Source organism: Lissotriton helveticus, chromosome 7 (genome assembly GCF_964261635.1).
Source record: "Lissotriton helveticus chromosome 7, aLisHel1.1, whole genome shotgun sequence".
In the NCBI taxonomy this organism is placed as follows: domain Eukaryota; kingdom Metazoa; phylum Chordata; class Amphibia; order Caudata; family Salamandridae; genus Lissotriton; species Lissotriton helveticus.
In genome coordinates this window covers 1,763,639,778-1,763,662,168 of record NC_136068.1, presented here as the reverse complement: position 1 = coordinate 1,763,662,168, position 22,391 = coordinate 1,763,639,778, and the positions used below count along the sequence as shown (strand labels likewise).

Here is a 22,391-nt window from a genome sequence, read left to right as displayed (position 1 = left end):
ATATATATATATATATATATCATACATATAGTTTTAGGAAGTTATTGGAACTTTTTCATTCTGTTAACTGTCCTTATACTGTTACTCACTTTCACCTGCTTCTATCTATTGATTATTGCAGCACATATGTTCGACCCAAGAATCAGATGATTCAATGAATATTGAAAATGGCCCCAGTGTATTCCTGTATTCCTTGTATATTTCTCTGAGAGAAAGAGAGCACGACCGCCTTCCTGAAAGGGTTCTAGATCTGTTAAAAGGATACCTGGGAGGGCTCAGGCTTGTCATGTTCTGTTTTTTCCTAAATCATTTGCTACCTACCTAGGTGTAGTGGGGCATATGGTGGAACTGTAGTCTAGCTTGTCTCTAGGACAACATACATGGCGAGAGTGCCTGGAATCAGTCTGGCACCATCCCTACGTTTATGTAGCGCAACAAATGTATGGTTTCTAATGGAAAGTGGGGATGCGTCCATTGCATCATGGGACCACATAATGACAATCCCTTCGTTATTGGCGTCCTGTTCCAAGAATATGTGTGTCTGTGGGCCAGATGGAGAGGCATGGAATCCAGGCACAAGGGTCCTCTGAGGACAGGCTTTGGGCTAGACCAAGAATGAAGAAATTATATATTTACATATATTTAATTTGAGATATAAAAGTGACAATGTATGGTTTCCCCCAGTCACAACTGTGTAAGGAAAGGTACATTGAGAGAGGGCATCTTTCAATTGATAACCAGCACAATGAGCCCATTGCGCAATCACAACATAGTGGGACAGCTAGACATCATTCTGAGTTGCTAGATGACAAAGGAGTCTTGATTTTCAGCTGTGGAAGACGTTCCATATTGCTGAAGTTGTGATTCTACCCTAGAGATGGATCGGGATCTGCTGCGGGCTCTAGAATGATGTTCTTGCACAGTAATGTCATTGAAGGCATTCTCAAAAAGAGTTATGATTGAAACACGCAAACTCTCTTTAAAATCACGGCCATTGTAGACGTAGATGATGGGGTTGATGCAGCTGTTGAGAAAGGCCAGGCTAGAGGAGATTGGGATCCCAATGGCCAGTACTGTCTGATCCTGCCCACCATTAGCAACATGTGATAGTTCTAGGAAGCAGAAGACATGGTATGGAAACCAACAGAGGAAGAAACATATTATGACAGCGACAATGATTTTGAAGGGTTTGCTGGATGTTGCCATACGGTTCCTATTCAATTTCTTGGCTATAATGGCATAACAAACCACAATGACTGAGAATGGAAAAAGAAATCCAAGAACAAATCTCACTGAAGTTATCGCTCTATGTCTGTTTAGCTTTTTAAACTGATCTTGTAAATCACTGGGCAATCCAAATTCATTATAGCAAAGTATTTTCTCATCGCCGTGGGGGGAACTTGTGGTGCGGAACACAAGATTTGGCCAGCTGACCATCAAAGCTGAAGCCCACACCCCCAGGGCTATGAAGGATGCCAGCCGTGGTGTCCGGTGATTCTGAGCCCAAACAGGCTTTACTACTGAAACACAGCGGTCAATGCTGATTGTGATTAGAAAAAAAACACTGGCAAACATATTGAGTACAACCATCGTGCTGTTGAGTTTGCACATGATTTCGCTGAAGGGCCAGTGGAAGCCCATAGCAGTGTAGGCGATACTGAAGGGGAGAAAGACTGTGAACGTGAAGTCAGCAATGGCCAAGTTCAGGAACCACACAGAGTTGACTGTCTTCTTCATCCTGAAACCAGCAATCCATATGACTATGCCATTGCCCGTCACCCCCAGTAGGAAACCGATGGAGTAAAGGAGTGAGCACACGATCTGCAAAATGTTGACTTCAGGTTTGGAAGGCAGTACTCCTGGCTCATTATACTCCATATAATCGGACGTTACCCCTGACACTGAGTCATGTGTCAGCTGGGAGACTGAAGAAAGAATGGCAGAAGATGTCCAAGTGGAACTCATTGAGTTAGGCGGTAATGTGATTTTGTCCATTCTTGTTGTGGCTATTGGCTTCCTGAAATGCAGAAATAGTCATTACTACTAAGACAAAAACAATGTAAAACGCAATCTTTTGTTGTTGTATGAACATTAACGGGAACGTCCAGTGAATGATGTCACAATACATGTCATAACACAGAATAAAACATGAAGAATGAATAGTACAAAATGTATGCAACTGAAAGAAGTGTCATCTTGAAATCCTTCCCCTTATTCTATTTATTTTATTGTCCATCTATGACTTTTGATAGAAAGCACCATGTGTCCATATTGTTCTTTTTTCCCTGCATCTGGGTACACGAAGAGTTGGTTTTCATCAACTCTATCTCGCTATACCCTATACATCCCTTGTTTTCAGCTAGGTCTCTCTACTGTCGTGCACCACAAGGTGAAATCTAAGGTCAGTTTCTGTTTGCCATTAAAATAGACTTAATAGCAGTTATGGTCACTGAATCGGGCCTCCCTGTCCACCAGCATGTTTCCACTGTCCTCTGTGGCACGTGCTCCATACCTGAAGGACTGTCCTACAGACCTAGAGATTGGCTTTCCCTATAATTTTTCAGTTTCAGATCTGCTGCACAGACTTCAAGGTAATTGCGCTCAATGCACATTTCAAAGAAAAAATAAGGGATTTAATCAGCCTCTAATGGAATGATGTACACACACGTAGGTGATGCAAATTGTGCTCTTTGCACCCTGCCTGTCATTTTGCCATGGGACCTGTATACTAACAGATCTCAGTGCAAAATATCCATTTCGGAACACTCGCAAATCAGCCTGTTTAATGAATACTAGTTAGAATAGTTCTCGCTTCTTCACAGAGATTGCGGACTGCATGGGACAGCAAACCTGCATCCTGCATTTGCATTTCCAAACAGCAAACAGTGCTTTTTTAAAGCAGCCTGTGTCTCTTAAAGGACCAGGTTCAACTTTTTAAAAAAGTGCTTTTTCGGAAGATATCAAGGACAGCATGCAGTGATGTCCAGGTCCACTATCTACTCGACCTAAAGGGAAACTGCTCAAGCGGGTCAGCTTCCAGCCTAACTGAGGTATCAGTTGCAGTTACAAAGCATTGATACATATAGTGAATCGCAATTCTAAGTGAGTCACAGAACATCTTTTCTAAGTTGGGAATGCTTTGCCAACTCGTAAAAGGGGTTTAGTACATTAACCCCTTCACTGCGGCGGCTATTCCGCCGCAGTGCTAAGGGGGCGGGGCGGCCGCATGCTGGTGACGGAACCGCTCCGTCACCAGCGTCGGTTGAGCCGTGCTCATGACGGAGCGGTTCCGTCACGGCCCGCCCCGCTCAATAGAACCCTCAGCGAGGCGCGGAATTCGCGCCGCGCATGAGCGTTCTATCGAGCGTTCTATCGAGCGGGGCGGGCCATGACGGAACCGCTCCGTCATCAGCACAGCGCACCCGCAGCTGATGACGGAGCGGTTCCCTCATCAGCGTGCAAGGGGTTAAAAAGGTATATCGCATTTGCAAACACTGTGGGCCCGATTCACAAAAGTAATCTGCGACAAAATCCTACCTTTATGACTTTATGACTTTTGGTATTCACATAAGGCATTTAGTAGTAGTAAAGTTAGGATTCCTAACTTTACTACAACTAAACTGAGAAAAATCTTAACTTTACATAGAAAAATCCTAACTTTACGACTTTCAGTATTCACAAAAGGCATTTAGTAGTAGTAATGTTAGGATTCCTAACTTTACTACCACTAAACTGAGAAAAATCCTAACTTTACGACTTTCGGTATTCACAAAAGGCATTTAGTACATGATCCCCAAAGTTGGCATATTCCAGCATTCTGCGTTTTCTATATGATGCCATTGAACTGCTGATCCTCTGGTATGAAATAGACTTTCCCCTGGGAATCATTTAAAACCTTGCAGTCATCATGTTACAAGGACTCAATTTTTAACTCAACAGGAACTGTAAAATGGAAAGTGCCCAAGGGGCGTGTTGTAATTTACTTATGCTTGTTTTCAAATACTACTGGTGGTGTTATGACATCATGGAATGTTTGTTTGTGAAAGACTGAATTCAGTAGGAGTTAGCCGACCAGTAGAAGGAGGTATGAATTGTTGGTGCTGTGCTGCTGAACTACAATAAATCTTCAAGAATTTTAGAGTATTCATCATTTTAACATTGGCAAAGAGGACCAGAACTGTGCCTGATTGGGGACAGGCTACTTCAGCATCAACTCCCCTGTTTTGGAAAATTTTCATTATTTTAACCTCCTTGGTCTACAAACTTTTGAATGGATTACTTTGCACTTGGATTACCTTGATCAGCTTGTTTACTGTGAGTAATTATTTGCCATTGCGCAAGACTGAACTTGTCCCACGACTGAATTCGTTTGTTCGAGCGTGTTACTGGCTTTACTGGTCTGTTTTGACTGAACCGGCTCTTCTTTGTTAAATTGCAATTCAAGCCCTTCCATATTGGGTGCGCCTTGGATTGCTTTCTCCTTTTATTTCCGAGTGCCACCAGAAATTTCTTCAGCGTATCTTTGTATTTTTTGAAATTACCTCGAGCTCTTCGCATCTTTCTAAAAAAAAAAAAAAACTCACCAGTGCGCGCTGCCTGTGCTTTGATTTGACTTATGGAGTGGTGTGGCTCACTGGTTAGAGGCGGCAGACCCGGAAGCAGAGGACGGCCCAGGACCAGGGTTCAATTCCCGATGCGGCAGGGTCGTGGACCAGGTTCAGCGGACTCGATAATTCTCGCCTCGGTACCTACTCTAACCAGGGATCACACTCGGCAACTCTGGGCATTAGCTTGCCTCATCTCCACAACGGCCCCCCACATACCCCGGGGATGCCTGGTTTCACCTTGGAGATACCCAGTAGGGACCATCTCACAGGGAAAGCCAGGACGGGTTCCCCAGCGGTCTACAGCGCGGGGATACCCCATGTGGGGTGATTCATGTGCTTTACAAGACATCATTACATCATTACGTATGCATAACTTCAAATTTCCGTTGGCAAGGCTGATCGTGATACCCGTGGCAGTTCGACTCCTGGTGGGAGCGGTGGAAATGAAAAGAATATTAAGGATGTTTCTAAACCTCAATGTTTTAGGTGTGGGAGCTTCTCTCACTTATCTAACTATCCCCAGTGCTATGCCAAGGATGCGGTTTGCATGAAGTGTGGACTCAAAGGACATTATGCTTGTGTGTGCAAGTCTGTGCACAACTCCGGTAAGGGTACTGAAGTGGTGTGCACAGTGATAAACAGCATTTGGGATGTGGATGGTCAGGTTGATGCTGATAAGATATGCATGCCTGAGTGTGACATTTCTGTCAATAATTTTTAGTTTGTTGTTCTAGCGGACTCTGGATACCCTTTTACCATGATAGGAAATAAACAATGGGATGAAGTGGTGGGCTTAAGTAGTATGGTTTTGAATCCGCCAGACATTAATCCTGTTAGCTATGGCGGCACTAAAATTAATGTTTTTGGGTATGTTGAAGGGTGTATAAGGTTCAAAGACAGGGAAACAGTGGGTAAGATATATGTGGCTGAAAGAGGTGATCATTTGCTTGGGTTGAGACGCCAAAGGGATTTGGGTATCATGTTGAATCCCAATGCCAAAGATCCCAAAAATCAAGTAATGCTGGTGAACTGCGAGAAGGTTGAAGGTGTGTTAGAAAATCAGAATAGTGAGTATTTCAATATAATTTAAAAAAATAATGCTGTGCCCTCTGTGCACAAAGTGAGGAAGGCACCCAACATGATGATGGGCCCACTCAAGGCTAAGCTAGATAGATTACTGGAGTTATCAAGGAGATAGAGGCATCGGAATGGTTGGCCCCGATTGTTTTGGCCCCGAAGGATGGTGTGGCCAACATTAGGATTTGTGTGGATTTGAGGGGTTTGAATGAGTGGATCTGGGTTGATCGTCAACCCTTGCCTAACATTTCAGAGTCACTAAGTACCCTTAAGGGTGCCCCCATTTTAGTGTACTGGACTTGTCGTCCGCGTATCATCAGGTCTCTTTACACAAGGAATCAACACACCTCACTTCATTTGTGACACCTCTGGGGGCTTACTGTTTTTTAAGAATGCCTTTTGGATTGGCGTCGGCCGCAGCATGTTTTCAAAGGGTCATGAAGAAAGTTCTAGAAGGTGTGAGCAACATAATGTTCTTTCAAGATGACATTTTGATTTAAGGGGAAGACGACACTTTAATGGAATTCCTTGGCAGGTTGAAGAGCAATTGGTTGACTGTAAGGAGAGAGAAATGCCGTATTGGGGTTGAGAACGTATCATATCTAGGGCATGTTATTTCTGGGGAGGGAATACAACCGAAGTTAGAACTTGCCCAAAGTGTGTTAAAGGCGTCTGTGCCAAATGATAGAGATCAAGTAAGGTCACTCCTTGATCTTGCTGAGTTTTACCCCAAAGTTTGTGCGTGGATTTGCAAGTGTGACTGTACCAATTAGAGTTTTGTTAAAAAAGGGTTCGCAATTTTCATGGTCAAAAGATTGTCAAGAAGCCTTTGATGTTATTAAGAGTGAAATTGGTAATATGCCAACCTTAGGAGATTTTGATGTAAAACTTAAGACTGTGTTGACGACTGATGCTAGTCTTAAGGGGTTGGGGGCGGTTCTGTCTCAGTTTGTAAATGGAGAAGAGAGAACGGTTGCGTTTGCTTCGCGTGCGTTAAGAGAGGCAGAGTGCAATACTTGTCTGGGTACAATAATAAATCTGCAGATTGCCTCTCTCGCCTGCCGGCTGGTGAAGGAGTAATTACAGAAGTGTTGCATAGGGGAGTCTAGCGTTTTTTGGGTGTCTGAACCATCTTTATCAAGAGAGGAATGGATTAAAGGGGTAGAGGAAGATGAGATTTTGATGATGATAAAAACATGGGTTAGTCAAGGTTGGCCTGAGTACAAAACTCTGGATCAGAACTTGAAAACATATTGGGCTGTGAGAGAGGAGTTGTCTTTTAATTGTGGGAATTTATTGAGAGGTGACAGAGTGATTCCTCCTATTAAATTCAGGAATAGAATTGTAAACACTGCACATGAGGGTCATCTTGGGAGGAGTCTCATCAAAGGTAGGGTGAGACACCAACCATCTGGTCCATGCCAGGTGGCCTGGCATGGACCACATGGTTGAGGAGGTGGTGAAGGATTGCTCAATTTGTGCTGAGAGTAATAAGTCTCATGTCATTAACTGTGCGCCTTTGTCTCCAGTGGAAGTACCATATCAGGTGTGGTCCAAATTGGGTCTTGATATTATGGGACCTTTTGAGCTGTTGCCTTCTTTGGAGCGGTATGTTCTCCTACTGGTTGACTATACCTCAAAATGGGTTGTTACCAAATGTTTTTCTTCAGTTAATACAAGGATCGTTGTAGATTTTCTCAAAGATGTGTTTGTCTCAGAAGGGGTTCCTAAATTTCTGGTGACTGACAATGGGTTGCAATTCGCTTCTCAAGAAATGGGTGATTTTCTCAAAGATAACAACATTGTTGATTTGAAAACTGCATTATACTCACCGCAAGCTAATGGTCTGACTGAGAGAATGAATAGGCTTGTTAAGGACTGTGCACAACGTGCTCTTTGCATGAGGTCTTCTATCACTGCCATATTGAAAGACACGTGGTGGGCTCTCCGTACTACTCCCAATGCCATTACACGAAGGTCTCCTTTTGAGGCTTTGAGAGGAAGAATAGCAGTTTCGAAACTTAACCCTAGTTGGTTGCCTGAGAGTTCTAGTCAGGGGTTGAGTTTGGAGGAGCGGCGTTGCCGAATAGTAGATTATCAACATAGGTACAAGGCTAGGTATGATCTAAAATGAATGTGAAGAACAAGAAATGGAATGTGGGGGACAGGGTTTTTGTGAAAAATCCAAGACATACCTTGAAAGGGATGAGTACCTTTATTGGTCTTTCACAATTGTGTCTATTAAAAAAAATGTGGTGAAAGTGGATACAGGATGTACATGGAGCATGTCAAGATTGGTAAAATGTATGAAACAACATAAAGATGACTTGGAACAACATGATACATCATCTGTGGAAACATGTCCAGCTGAGGATTTATTGGGGTTTTCTCTGAGATCCCCCCTAGATCCAAGAGAATGCCTTTAAAATTTAGAGATTATGATTTAAGTTAGTTTTTGTTCTGTTTTAGTTAACCTTTATCTTAGTTGAATCTTTTCATTTTGTCCCTAGAAAGGGAGATGTGTTGTAATTTACTTATGCTTGTTTTAGAATACTACTGGTGGTGTTATGACATCATGGAATGTTTGTTTGTGAAAGACTGGATTCAGTAGGAGGTAGCTAACCAGTAGAAGGAGGTATGCATTGTTGGTGCTGTACTGCTGAACTACAATAAATCTTCAGGAATTTCCACTTATTTTGGAGTATTCATCATTTTAACAGGGCGCAACGGGCATGTGCGCCCCCGGGGCAATTTGGTATTACAGAAAGGGCTATAGATGGTTGTTTGGCCCTTCCTGTAATACAGATTAAACTGCCGCATATATAGTAGCACCAGTGCTATCGCTGAAGGGTGTTCCCTCATTTACATGGGGGTGCGCAAATGAAGGAATCCCTTTGCATCTGCCCTGTGCTTTATTATAGACACAGGCGCAGAGGCAAAGTGGAGTGGGCTGGCTCACTGGTTAGAGGCGGCAGACCCGTAAGCAGAGAACGGCCCGGGACCAGGGTTCAATTCCCGACGCGGCAGGGTCGTGGACCAGGGTCAAAACGGACTCGATAATTCTTGCCTCGGTGTCTACTCTAACCAGGGAACACACTCGGCAACTCTGGGCATTAAGCTTGCCTCATCTCTACAACTGCCCCCCACAGACGCCGGGGATGCCTGGTTTCACCTTGGAGATACCCAGAAAGGGACCATCGCACAGGGAAAACCAGGACGCGTTCCCCAGCGGTCTTCAGTGCCAGGATACTCCATGGAGTCGCAGTGCGCTTTACAAGTACAAGTACACCCACAAAGAAACTGTCAAGAGGTGCACTGACAGTGCACCATCTAAAAGGTGGCGTACTGCGTCCCCTGATGGCAGTCATCTGCAGGGAGAAAGATGACCCAATGGACCCCGCTAAACATCCCTGTCAGGGAGGTGCAGTCACTCACTACAACCACCTGCAAGGGGATATCTCTTCCCTCTTAAAGTTCAGGCGAGTTGACGCCAGCACAGTGAAATATGGAGCGGCAGCTTCAAAACTGCTCTGTTTTTCACTTGAATTCACTGCCCCAAGGCAGCACAACTTCAATGTAATAGGGCACACTTATCCTGTTTTGGGGCCGGCGCACCCGTTTTAAGGTGGCACAATCAGGAAAAGTGTGCCCCATGTGTGAAAGGGCGAGGGGTGCCAAAACCTTTGTCACGTTTCTTATTCTTCAAAAATACATAGTGGACTTTAAAGGAATACACATCTCACAAGGGTTATACGCCACAGGTTTGAGATAAATAACACCAGCTAGCACAAATATTGCATCCACAATATTGACTTTCACTAAATAGTCAATGTATACACAGGTGTGAAAAGTGCCTATTTTTGCGTGTTCACTCCCATTTTTTGCTGTTTTTTTTAAACTCTGCACAATGGAGCACAGCTTTGCAGCCCGCAGTGTATTTGCTCTGACTCATATAACGTGGTAAAATTGCCTACGTACTAATCTGCAAATGTAACTTCCCAGTAAGGCCATAGGAAATAGTGCAGGAAATACACCAATGGCATGTAAAAGTTAGATTTCACTTGTTGGCCGCAGCACATGTGCCATCCATTAGGCATACAATGAAAATATGACTTCAGGACTTCCTGTGTAGTCTGACTACTGCAGCTTTTAAACATGGTAGCAAACCTGTACTAATAAACCTTTTTTGCAGAAAAGAACCCTACTTTTCCAATCCAAGATCTTTTATTGTTTGATTAATTAAAATCTTTAGAAAGAAACCGCAAATTCATACAGTACTAGATTATATACATTTAAATCACAATATATCGTTAAAAATGCATTTTTGATAGCAGTCAATCTTAAAATTGTATACATCCTATATTAAAAAAAACTGTTTTTTTTCTTGTTTAAAAAAGATTAGTATTTTAAAGCTAAAAATAAAGTATAATCATTATTAGTGTCCAATTTTGTGCTGTTCTAATTTTTTCCATACTGTTGTTACGAATTTTGTCAATGCAGAGTTAATGAGAACATCATCTGAACGAAGACATTGAATCAAAGCCTGCCTACGTGTCCTTATCCCTCTTTCATTAAATAGTCTTTTTAGTATTGTTAATCTTTCATTTTTTAGTTTTGGACATAGACACAAGAGATGGATAATATTTTCTTCTCCAGAGTTACACAGCCTACACAATCTCTTATTTTCAAGTTTTTTACATGGTGGTACATGGGATTCACCCGGCCATACTCCAAATCATGCTTTAATGAAAATCTGTTTGCTTTTCAATGACCATGCCATGATTAAATATTGCTGTACCCTCTTACTTGTGTAACCATTTATTACGGACAATGCATGTTTCCTTTTAACTAAGGTAGCCTTGTCGCTTATCAATGATAGACAGTCTGATGTTTTATTAACAACTTTTTTAAAGGATTCTTGGGTTATGGAGGAGGCCCAGATCTCCCTGACCTCAAATTCATCAAGAGCCCCGTCCAAATATCTCCAGGCAGATGATTTATTATTTCCTTCAATTTCTTTCCACAGTAGTTGCGACATCAGGTTCTCCTTATCATTTTTCACTCTATTCCATACTTTGATTACTTGACCCTTTCGTGCATACTGCTGATTATTCAAACCGAATTCCAGCCTAATTTGGGCTTGTGACACATTTTATGGAAGGTAGAATAAAGATCTAATAGTTTTTGAGATAGCGTTATTAATGATACCTGCATCTATTCCATTTAAGGCCTCACTGCCACAGGATAGAGAGGGTAGTAGTTTGGCAGATATCGCCTTAAGTAAAGGTTGATAAGTTAGGTTACTTGTTGATTTTTGAACAATCCTAAATGCTGCTGTTAAAGCATTTGCTTTCCTGTTGATATCAAGTTTCTGTGGGGTAAAATTACCATTGTCGTTGAATATGACTCCCACATATATATAGGTTTCAACTTGTTCCACGTTCTCCTTTCCCAGAAACCATTTGAAATTATGTTTCTGGCTTGAGTTTTTTGTGATGACCATAACTTTAGATTTGGTTTAATTTATTACCATCCTATTTTCTGTGGCATACTCCAGTGTGCGTGATATTAGACGTTGCAAGCCCACCTTTGTATTGCTTAAAAGAATCACATCATCTGCGTAGAGGAAATTTGATATGTGTTTATTGGCTAGCTTTGATGGGTGAGCATTTATGTCGTTCAAGGCCTCTGTCATATCAGCTAAAAACAGATTAAATAATAATGGGGCCAATACACACCCTTGCTTCAGTCCGCCTGTCGTTTGTATTTCGTTGGTAAGTGACCGACCATTCCCAATACATACTCTGACCCAAGTGTGTATATGCAAAAGACGGATCAGGTGTAATAACCAAGATGGAATCCCTTGTATACGTAGTTTTTCCCACAATCGTTCTCTATCGACACAATCAAACGCTGATTTGAAGTCAATAAAGCATAAATACAAAGGTTGTTTTTTTGAAATTGCCTTGTCGATTAGGACAGATAGAGCTAAGATGTTAGTAGCTGTTCCTAGGCCTTTAACAAAACCGGTTTGGTTAGGCGGGAGGATGTAATTATCCTTTGCCCAATCTGATAGAAATGTTAACAAAATTCCTGCAAATGGTTTTGCATCAGTGTCCTGTAGGGTTATTGAACGATAGTTCTCAGGCAGGGCCCAATCTCCTTTTTTGAAGACGGGAGATATTAGGGACCCTCTCCACGTTTCAGGTATCACCCCTATCTGGACTACTTCTTTAAAAACTTTGGTAAGGTGTTCTGCCCATATATCTGGATCCTCCTTATACAGGTCAAATGGAATACCGTTCGGGCCTGGTGCTCCATCTTTTTGTTTTTTTATTAACTTGGCAACATGTTCTTGAGTAATTTCAAATTAATTTTCTTGCTTTGGATTAGATGTTTCCTTCCATATGTAGTTGCCTTCATTTTCGATTTTCCTGCTTTCCAAGTTTAAATGGTGCGTCAGAAATTTTACCCATTCAGTCTCAGTCAATTCCGAAGAAACTATAGCTTTATCTGATCTTGTTAAGCTGTTTATCATCTTCCAAAATTCCCTTGAGTTTCCTTGGTTACAGGCATAAAAAAGTTGAGTTCAAAGGTCATTGTTAACTTCATTTTTTTCATTCCAGATTAATTTCAATGTAATGCCTTTATATTGGTTTTAGTTTCTTTGTTGTTAGGAAACTTTATCAGCTCTTTCCTCAGTTTATTTCGACTCCGTTTCAATTTCTGTACCGCATAAGTAAGGTTGATGTTAGTTACCTTTTTATCTATCCCTGTTTCATATATGTCTTTAGACTCGATACGGTTAGCATGTTGGTTAAGCAATCTGCATATAAAGCTTGCCCATTGTTCAATTACAGATGTTTCCGGTGTTTCCAGGAAGCTTTCGACCAGCAATTTGTTTGATAGATCACTAGTCAGTCGTTTGTCATTTGATTTACAGTTTAACTTTCGGTAATTAATGGTTCCGATCTGACCTTGCGTTGTTAAATACACTTGGTATTTTGTATTCTCGAGCGATGTAGTGATTATTTGCTGACAGTGATCGCTCTCTGGGACCTTTTTTAAGTGGTATGCGGTACAGTTATTGAAAATATTCAGCCATACCATTGTATAATTAATTCGAGATCTTGCATTGTGGGTGTAACAGGACCATGCTGGAGGAGAATCATTTGGAAACCTACCATTGAGTATTCGTAGACCCAAAGCTTCGATATCCTTAACTAGAGTTAGGCCAGCTTTATTTTGTCTTCGTTTAGGTGTGGTCTCTATTGCTTGGACGGGTATTAACCATTGCTGATCTTGTGACTGTGTCACATCATCTCTTGTAAAAGGTATTAACAGGTTTAAATTAAAGTCTCCTGTAATTATAAAATCCATAATGGGGTCCTCTATCCTCTGCTCTACTAGGTAGGTGGAAAGAGAAGCACACATGGTCTTCCTTGAGGTAAATGTCGGGGGGATGTATATATTCATCAATTAATTTTGCTGTTGTATCCTGTATTTTAAGATTACCGTCTGAACATTACAGCTGTTCGTAACCAATTGCATGTGTTCAGCTTTAAAATCAAGTGAGATGAATGTTGCTAAACCCCCACATGGGCGACTGTAGTTGCTTTGCTTAATCGCAGGTTCGAAGTATCCTTTATATCCATAAATACTAAATGGAGCGGTTGCCCAGGTCTCTTGTAGTAAAATTATCTGATAGGACTTAAGAAGTTGGGTTATATTATCCATATTTTTTCCTTCTCCATTTATGTTCCATGAGCAGATCGTTATAGTCTTATTGCCATTTTTTTGGTGTTTGAGTGTTGTTTTTTGATTTCCTTGTCATTGATTTTCATTTCCATGCAAAGCCAACGTAATCCATGTTTCATTATTCCCATTGACCGTCTCTGTCTTTTTGTCTCTAGTTGGATTTGCGACACCTCAATCTTGGATTTTTCAATTCAGAGAAGGATGGTGACCCCTTTTTTACTTTTTCATTTGTTAAAAAATGTTCTGTTTTTATCAATGGTGTGTGATATTCTTTCGGTACAACTTTACTAACCAGTATTCCCCAACTACGAAAAATGTCTTGTTCGTTCATAATTTGTTCTACTACAGATGAGGATGTTACCGTTATTACTGTTAACGGCAGTGATCCCTCAGTGTTTTGTAAAAAGCCGACACATTCGATGTCTTTGGTTGACACATTAGCTAGTGATGGAACATTTTTTTTTATTATTACATATCATCGCTAGGCATGCCTTCTAGTTCACAAGGTAGGGTGCTAATATTTAAAAGTGGTACATGCAATAATTTAGTGTTGGCATGTAATTTCACTGACTGACTCCCAAAAGTTATTTTCACTGCTTAGGGCTACAGCTGTCCCATGAGAAAGAGTTAAGTTCAGAACAAAATCACATCTCTGTTATCTTTGGTTTAGAGCAAGCTAGTGAAATAAATCAGGAACTACTTCTACTGTATAAGATAAACTCTAATTCAATGGTAAAGTTTGATTTTTAATAACAGTTTAGGAAAAAATGTCTTTTAAAAAGTTACACTTTGTCTACCTGAACCTCGGGTTGGCTAATTAGCAGTAGCCTGCCAGTAGTTGACCTGCCAGTGCTTCCAATTAATGAGATGTGAAAACTGCAGAAAGACCTAGGTATGAGGCATGTGCCAAATTTCAGCTCAGGATTGTCAGGTGGGGAGGATTCAGGAACTTAATTAACTTGAAAGGGACCAGGTTGAGGCCTGCCCATTCATGAGTATGTGTAAAGGTAAATATAGGTCTTTGGTTTGATAGGCACTAGCCCAGTGGGAGGGGAACCTGATTTGAGAACCTGTAGGAGACTGCTTATCTCCCTAAACTTACTCATGGCTGCCACACAGCCACCTCCAGGAACAAAAAGGGTGTGTTATGTTAGATTTTACTTATAATAGTGCACTTGCAGAGAGGTTGCAGTATGCAAACTGACAGTTCTCAATATGTGTCCAAGTTCACCACTACCCACTTTCTACTATATCCTCCAAAAGAGGTACCTCACCCCTAGCGTATCTAGACTTGTAGAAGCACAAAACAAAACTGGACTAGCAATTTTGGAACTTTTTGAGACCTGAAGGGCTGCACCCACTCCCACTTGTACCCAAGACTAAGATTTTCACTCAAAGGGTCACTTGGCCTCCTGTGTGACTACAGGGATTCAAAAACTTCAAGTAACCTTTTTCTGAAGTGTCCAGCTGACCACTAGCCACTGACCGTGAACTGGATTTTGTTGCTGGCCCCTACTGGATGGAAGACTGGCCCCCTACACGCTGTCCATGATGTCCTGGGAGCCTTAGTAGTGATCAAGAGATGCTGCTTTAGAAATCTGAAATGTTGGGACTTAAAATATTCCAGAATCTCTAGAGCATTTATTTATTTATTTAATTTTCATTTTTATTTTATTTTGAGAGTTTTATATAGCGCTAGCTAGACCCGGAGGTATCAGAGTGCTTTACATAAGGTTCCACAGAAATTACAAAATTACATCAGTTGCACGTTACATCAGTTACTAGGAAAGCAATATTTTTGTTGGCCAGGGAGAAGATCTATGATCTTGCCAGGCCAGATAGGAGGAGGGCTGGGAAGGGTTGTGAATTTTTCATCAGACCAGACTTTTGCCCAGTAACTGTTGAGCGGAGGTGGCAGCTCCGCCAGCTAATTGCTCCATTTCAGGCTAAGGGCGCGCAGTCCTTCCTGCTCTTCCCTTCCAAACTGAAAGTAATCTTTCAGAGGCAAACTAAGTATTTTATATCCGAGGTCCAGGCAAAGGCGGTTTTGAGTTATATTTAGTTAATAATCAGTTTTTTCTGTTCACTAGGGTCGGGGCACTTGATGTTGATGACGCATTATAAGGCGGGCTGGGCTGATCTTTTTCTTTCTTCTCTATTTTGCTAGGCATTTGCTTGTTTAGGCGATCAGCTCTGGTCCTAAGATGTTGATAAAGGGGAGGTAGGATCCAGTGGAGAGTGGTCGGTACCAACCTAAACCATCGCATGGACGTCGGTCCTGTTGCCGTATAAGGGGGTTGTGGCGATACGGTGGGTCGGAGGGGCTCGGGGTGGGCTCAGGGTGAGGGGCTCCGGGGGTGTGGTGGGTGAGGTGGGTGAGTTTTTTTCTGGTTCTGAGTCCTAGTTGTTGTACCGGTGTTGTCAGGGGTAGCAATAGCTCGTTTCTTATCTCTGGGATTATGATAAAAAAATATGTTTTATATCAGTGGAGAGTAGGATCTAATTTCTTAGCTAATGGGGCAGAATAGACTGCGACTCAGCTCATGGAACATCTGCGGGCTGAATGAAGGGAAAAAGCGTGGTTTGTTGTCTAAGATTGTCCAAACAATGCAGGTTGAAATTTTGTGTCTGCACGAGACACACATACCATTGGGGAAGCGCGACTCCTTGAAATTATAGCTTGTTCTCACCAGACATCCATGATTAGAGGGGTGGCCATTCTGCTAAAGAAAGAATTAGGGCTCAGCAAGAAAGTTAAAAAGGATAAGGCGGGCAGGTGGGCGATAGCTTAAATTGTCATAAATAGTAGGTCTCTATCTGTGTGTACGATCTACAGGCCCAATTGAGACGATCCAGAAGTTCTTAGATATCTAAATCTCAATTAGCAGCATAGCAACACCCAATGTTTTTTTATGGGGATTTCAATATTAATCTATCAAGTCAATTTATTTTGTCGAGTGATCAAAAGTATTCTGGCAGGAAATCTCGGGTTTCAAGGCTCTCAAGACCGTAGTCTTAGAGCATGGGCTGATCGATGCCTGGCATCGTCATAATCAAGACGATGACGGCTATACTTATTACTCCGCCCCCATAACAAAATGGCCCGTCTAGATTATTCTTTTGTTTCTGATCAGCAGGTAGGGGCGGTCACTATTGTCGCCCTGTCAAGGACCCTATTAGATCATAATGCACTGGTAATGGAATGTCCTTGGGAGCGCCCTACTGAAATTCCTAGATTTTGGACATTCGAAAGAAAGTTTCTTTTGGAGCAATCTTATCGGGATCATCTGGAACGGTGGATTGATGAATTCATGAATATTAATAGGGGAACCGCCTCCGACTGCATTGTCTGGGATACGTTCAAGGCCTCACTGCGTGGTGAGACCAAAAGCTTTGCAGCTTATCGCTGGAAGAGTACTCAGGCGCAGATTAAAAGCCATTTTGAGGAGCTGGAATTACAACTAATATTCAGCTTGGTCGTGAGACCGTTCAGAGTCAGCGGGTGGTTGCCATATTAAAATCTAAACTCCTTGAGTTTTTTGGTCTGATCTAGCTGCAAAATACGTGCAATTTCGTACGCTAATGTATGAATTTTATGAAAATTCAAGCAAAATTCTCACCAAAAGATTACAACAGAAAAGTATTGCAAATCAAATTGTCTGAGTTCTCGATCAGCTGGGGCTCATCCAGGATACACCAGTGGGGGTAATGGACGTTTTAAAGAGTTTTAATACTATGTTGCATGATGAGGATTCCGGTAGCTCTCAAAGTGAGACTTTGGCAGATGATTTTCTGCAGACCCTTGACACCTCTGTGATTACACCAGAGCAGAATGAGGTACTCTCTGCCCCAATTACTTGGGAAGAGGCTGAGTCTGCAATAAAATCTTTGGCTAATAGGAAGGCCTCCGACCTGGTTACTATTCCTTTAGAATTCTATAAGACGTTCTAGCCATTGGTTAGTCAGGATATGCTGTCAGTATTTAGGGCCGCGCAGGGCGGTGCTATACCGGATTCCTGGCGTCAAACTACGGTGGTATTGTTTAAAAAAAAAGCTACGCCTGAGCTAAATCCTTCTTCCTATCGCCCAATTTCACTTATAAATACAGACAGAAAAATATATTCTAGAATCTTATCCTCTAGACTTGCACAGGACATCACCCCCCTGGTTTCGTTGCGTCAGCATGGGTTTATCCCGGGCAGGGATACAGCTGATCATGTGGGTCGAGTCATTGAGCTTATGGACTGGGCCCAGACCACAGGATCCCCCTTGGTGTGATCCTGTTGGATGCCGAGAAGGCATTCGACAGGGTCTCCTGAAGGTTCTTGTGGGCTGTGTTGCGCTGGAAGGGCTTTAGTCCCGAGGTCATACGGGTCATTCAGTCACTATATATCTCTCCAGTTGCCACAATTCGGATCTCTGGGCAAGAGTCAGGGTGCTTTAACATCAGCAGGGGTACCAGACAAGGATGCCCCTTCTCTTTGTCCTGTACATCATGCCCTTCCTTAGCAAAATTGAAGAGAGCGTAGACATTTGTCCGATTAGGTTTAGGGGGCAGAGTATAAGACACTGGCTTATGCCGACGATATGGTGGTTTTAACTAATGATGTTGGATCTGCTTTCCTTGCCTTAGAGACTCTTGCTGCACAATTTGGGGCACTTTCAGGTTATAAGTTAAATATTGCAAAAACTCAGGTCATCAAGTCGGATGTCATGCCCCTTTCTGATGTGTCTGTTGTCACAGAAGCAACATATCTCGGGGTCAAAATCTTCCCTGCAGTTGCTAAAATTTCCGATTTAAACTTCCTTCCGGTTGTCGACTCCGTCAACACTAAGTTGGAGAGGCTAGATCACTTGCATTTGTTACTCAATGGTCGCTGCAATGTTTTGAAAATGTTAGTCCTTCCAAAGTTTCTCTACCTGTTCAGGACTATTCCTATGGAGATCTCACAGACAATGCTGGCCAGGGCTGAGAAGATCTGCCTTCAGTTCCTTTGGGGATACCATTGGGCACGAAGAGCTGCCAAGTGGACTTGCCTTCCCAGGGATCGAGGGGGCTGGGCGGTCCCTAACCTTTTATTCTACTATTGGTCTTCCATGTTACAACACTTAGGGTTACCATTGTTGGGCGATCGAGCAGATGTTCCCTTGTGTACTAAGCCGCCCATATATGAGATAGCCCTGGGTCAGGCGGCTAAGGGCATCCTAACACGTATGTTGGAGCCTAGCTACTTCAAAAAAATGAGGTTTCAAATTATCTGGGCTATGTTTTCAGTCTGGCAGAAAATTCTCATAAGTTCACTAATCCTAAGGTCCATGCTTATTTGTATTTGTATTTCGATTTATATAGCGCACGTTTCACCCAGGGGTCTCAAGGCGCTTGCTTAGGGAACCCGTCCTGGTATTCCCCTGTGAGAGATACCCCGGCAGGGTATTCACAAGGTGAAAGCCAGGCATCCCGCCGCGAGGGGCCGTAGTGGAGATTAAGCAAGCTATTGCCCAGAGTCGCAGAGTGTGACCCCGTGAGTCGAGTAGGCACCGGAGCAAGAATTGTCGAGTCCGTGGAATTTTTGAGCCCGAGACCCGCCGAGGCGGGGAATCGAACCCTGGTCCACGGCTGATCTCAGCTTCCGGGTCCGCCGCCTCTAACCACTGAGCCACACTTCTCCATACGCCCTTTAATTCTGTAGGTGTGTTGCCATCTATATTTCAGGATAATATCATTTTTAAATGACAGAGTCTGGGTCTGAATTATATTGGGGACTTGGGTTTTTATGGGCAGTTGGCCTCTTTCTCCTCTTTAAGGAAAAGTTTAATATGCAAACCAGCGACTTTTTCAAATATCTTCAAATCAGGAGATTCTTAGATAAATATCATCATAATATTCCCACCATCTATGATAAAATTGTTCTAATTGAACTGGTTCAAAGGAGGGCCAAAATAGGTATTATCTATCAACATTTCGTATGAGGCCTTCCTGACGACTTGGATGCTCCGAACATTAAGTGGGCGGGGAAATTGGGTATGGCAGGAGTGGATTTCCGACCTGCGTTGGAATTAGCTAGCTATGTCCTAGTATTTGGCAGCTTACGGACGCAAAGCTCTATGGCTATGTTTGATTTATATTTCACTCCTGCTAAAATTGCTAAATGGGGGGATGAAGAAAGGGAGACTCTTGTTCTAGGTGTAGACTCCAAGGGTCAGACACAATCCATATGTTTTATTTGTGCCCAAATTTGGGGGACTTCCTGGGTGATATTGAGGTCTTTATAAATAAGGTGCTTGATATTCCGGTGGAGATTTCTCCAGAGTTGGTCATAATGGGGTGCGAATGCTCTGGAACTACCGAAAGATCAAGATATACTAGCGCATTTCTGTTCATAGCTATCGCAATGATACGGCTCTGCATAACTTCACAGTGGCTAAGCTCGGAAGCTCCTACCTTTTTTAATTGGAGAGCTAGGATGTTAGCTTGGTATAATTTGGAGTCTTCAGTATTTTCATTAAGGGGGAGAAGAAGGCGTGTGCTGGCCTCTAAGATATGGGCCCCTCTAGCGCAGTGGTCCAAGCTTTAAAAAATCTCTCCATTTGATATTTGTTTCTCTTTCTCGATTGTGCTTGTTATATTTTATAGCGTTTATTGATGTAACTCTGGTATTTTTCTCCACTACTTTCTTTTTTTTATAATTGGTATCTCGTATTGATCTAGATTTATATTTCTGTGTATTTTGTTACCACGACTTGGCATATTTTGTGTTGTGTATTTTTTCTGAAAAGAATTAAATAAAGTAAGAAGTTACTAGAAACACATTTAAAGAGTGTAGAAGACAAAATAAATGGAGCTTAGAAGGATAAGGGGGTGGGGTAAATGGGTAGAAGGTAGATCAGATGGAGAGACAAAAGGAGAGTCTGCCCAAAGTCCGGCTGGGTAGGTGACGGCCGAGGGGGAAGTCCACAAGCCCATCTCCTCTTTAGCTATTAAGTAGCTCTACCGGGCATCAGCCAAACAGCTAGGTCTCAACGGGAAAACAATTAAAGAGCAAAGAGGGGGAATAAATGGAGCGTAAGGAAGAACAGGGGTGGAGTAAAGGTGTAGGAGGGAGAGTACAACGGAGAGGCGAAGTAAGTTCTGTCAAAAGACCGCCTGGGTAGGTGACGGCTGAAGGGGTAGTCCATGGCCCATCTCCTCTTTAGATATCAAGTAGCTGCACCGGGCATCGGTCAAAAAGCTAGGTCTCCACGGTCAGAGGTAGGTTCACATATTCCATATTTTGAAGGGGTGGGTGGTGGGTATAAAGGAGAGACTAAGGAAAGTCTGCCCATCGTCCGGCTGGTTAGGTGACGGCTGAGGGGGAGTCAACAGCCCAGCTCCTCTTTAGCTATCCAGTAGCTCCACGGTGCATTGGTCAATTAGCCAAGTCTCCATGGTCACGGGAAAGATCCCAGAGTAAATGTCTAGAAGGGTGAGCAGGAGCAAGGTCAAGTGAGGGCTGTGATCAAGATCAAGGTCGAAGGCCAGTAATATTGTCCAGGAGTAGTTGAGCATCATGGAGCGACCAACTGAGCCAGCCATCTAGAGGTCAGGTATGGGGATTGTGTCCATGATGTATTAAATCAGTCGGTCCACAGTTTTCTCAAAAACTCGAAATGCAAAGGGGGTGTGATCTATGCAGTGGTGCGGCAAGATGACAAGGCCCTTGTTTGCATGATTTAAAAAGGGAGCAAGTGAGTCTTTTGCTTTCTTGCCCTAAGAGCGCCGGGTATGCCCAGAAGTGGGTTGTGGGCAAGCTATCCTGGCTGATGAGGGGTGAAACCCCCAAACCAGGAGTAGGATGCTTGTTTCCTGTCCGGAAAGGATCTGGCTTGGCAGTTCGGGGTGGACTGTTCCCAAGAGGGTGGTACCTCCGCCAGCTATTTACCCCCTTTCAGCAACTAGGAGCACAAGTATTTCTCATGAATCTTGCCGAACTAAAAATCATTGTGAACAGTTCCTCATGTACTTTTCTATCTGAGATCATAGAAGCCCAAGAAAATCTCTATGAAATTAAGGCTAGAAAAGGGCAAAGCTAGTTATTCTCATGTATACAAGCCTAAAAATCTGGATGTTATACACCCTTCTCTTCATCTCTTTTCTTTTCTGAAGGAGTAGAGGCCAGGGATGGGATAGGTACTGGATAGGCTTTTTAAAAGGGTCGAGGTGGTTGGAAAGAGGCACAGAAATCTCTGGGAATCTAGGGCCTAGGCCAAGCCAAGGTCGAAGGCTACAAAGTTAGGAAAACGTTTTTTCACCTTTCATCCCTCCTTTTCTTTAGGCTGTTTTAGGCTAGTATTCTATCCTTTCTCTCTATTGTCTTATTGGCCTGAAAAGTCTTTAAACATTGTTTGAAAACTTGGCGGGTCAGGTGGTGGGGTTTTACTACAGGTATGTATCATTTAGGTGTTACCTCATTGCTCTATTTTGGGGTGGGGGAGGGGACAGGGTTAGGGGACAAGGGCTGAGGAAGGGTGAGTGGTGTAGGGGGGGCGGTAGGTGGGGCTTTAAGAGCTTTTTTTGTTTTTTATTTATGTGCCAATTTGAGTATGAATTAGAGCTTGAATTTCTCTTTTGAAGCAACAGAATTTGCAACAATCTGGGACCTTAGCACTAGTGGGTCACTTACCAGGGACCCGCCAGGGCTGCCTCTGCATGCAATCTATAATATTGTAATATTTTGATACTACAAATGCAACTCATTTTAAAATTGCTACTTTGAATATTTGCGGTTTGAACAATGCTCTAAAGATACAGAAGGTCTCCCAAGGACTGTGTTTGATGGGGGCTGACATGGTCTGCCTCCAGGAAACACATATAGAGGGTTCACAGATATATCTCTTAAAATCAATAGGATGCAGCCTAATCTGGGGAACGTCACATGGCGAGCTCACGAGGGAGGTTGCTATTTTAGCACA

General features: G+C 42.7%; 1 protein-coding gene across 1 annotated transcript in view; it reads right to left on the bottom strand.

The window, feature by feature from the left end:
• Positions 1–450: 450 nt before the first annotated feature.
• LOC144767691 (chemerin-like receptor 1) overlaps positions 451–22,391 on the bottom strand; it is a 54,896-nt gene continuing 32,955 nt past the window's right edge. The window contains exon 2 of the mRNA XM_078651086.1: positions 451–2,017. Coding sequence (XP_078507212.1) covers positions 802–1,995 — 1,194 coding nt within the window. The 5' untranslated portion in view covers positions 1,996–2,017 and the 3' untranslated portion in view covers positions 451–801. The remainder of the gene's footprint in view (positions 2,018–22,391) is intronic.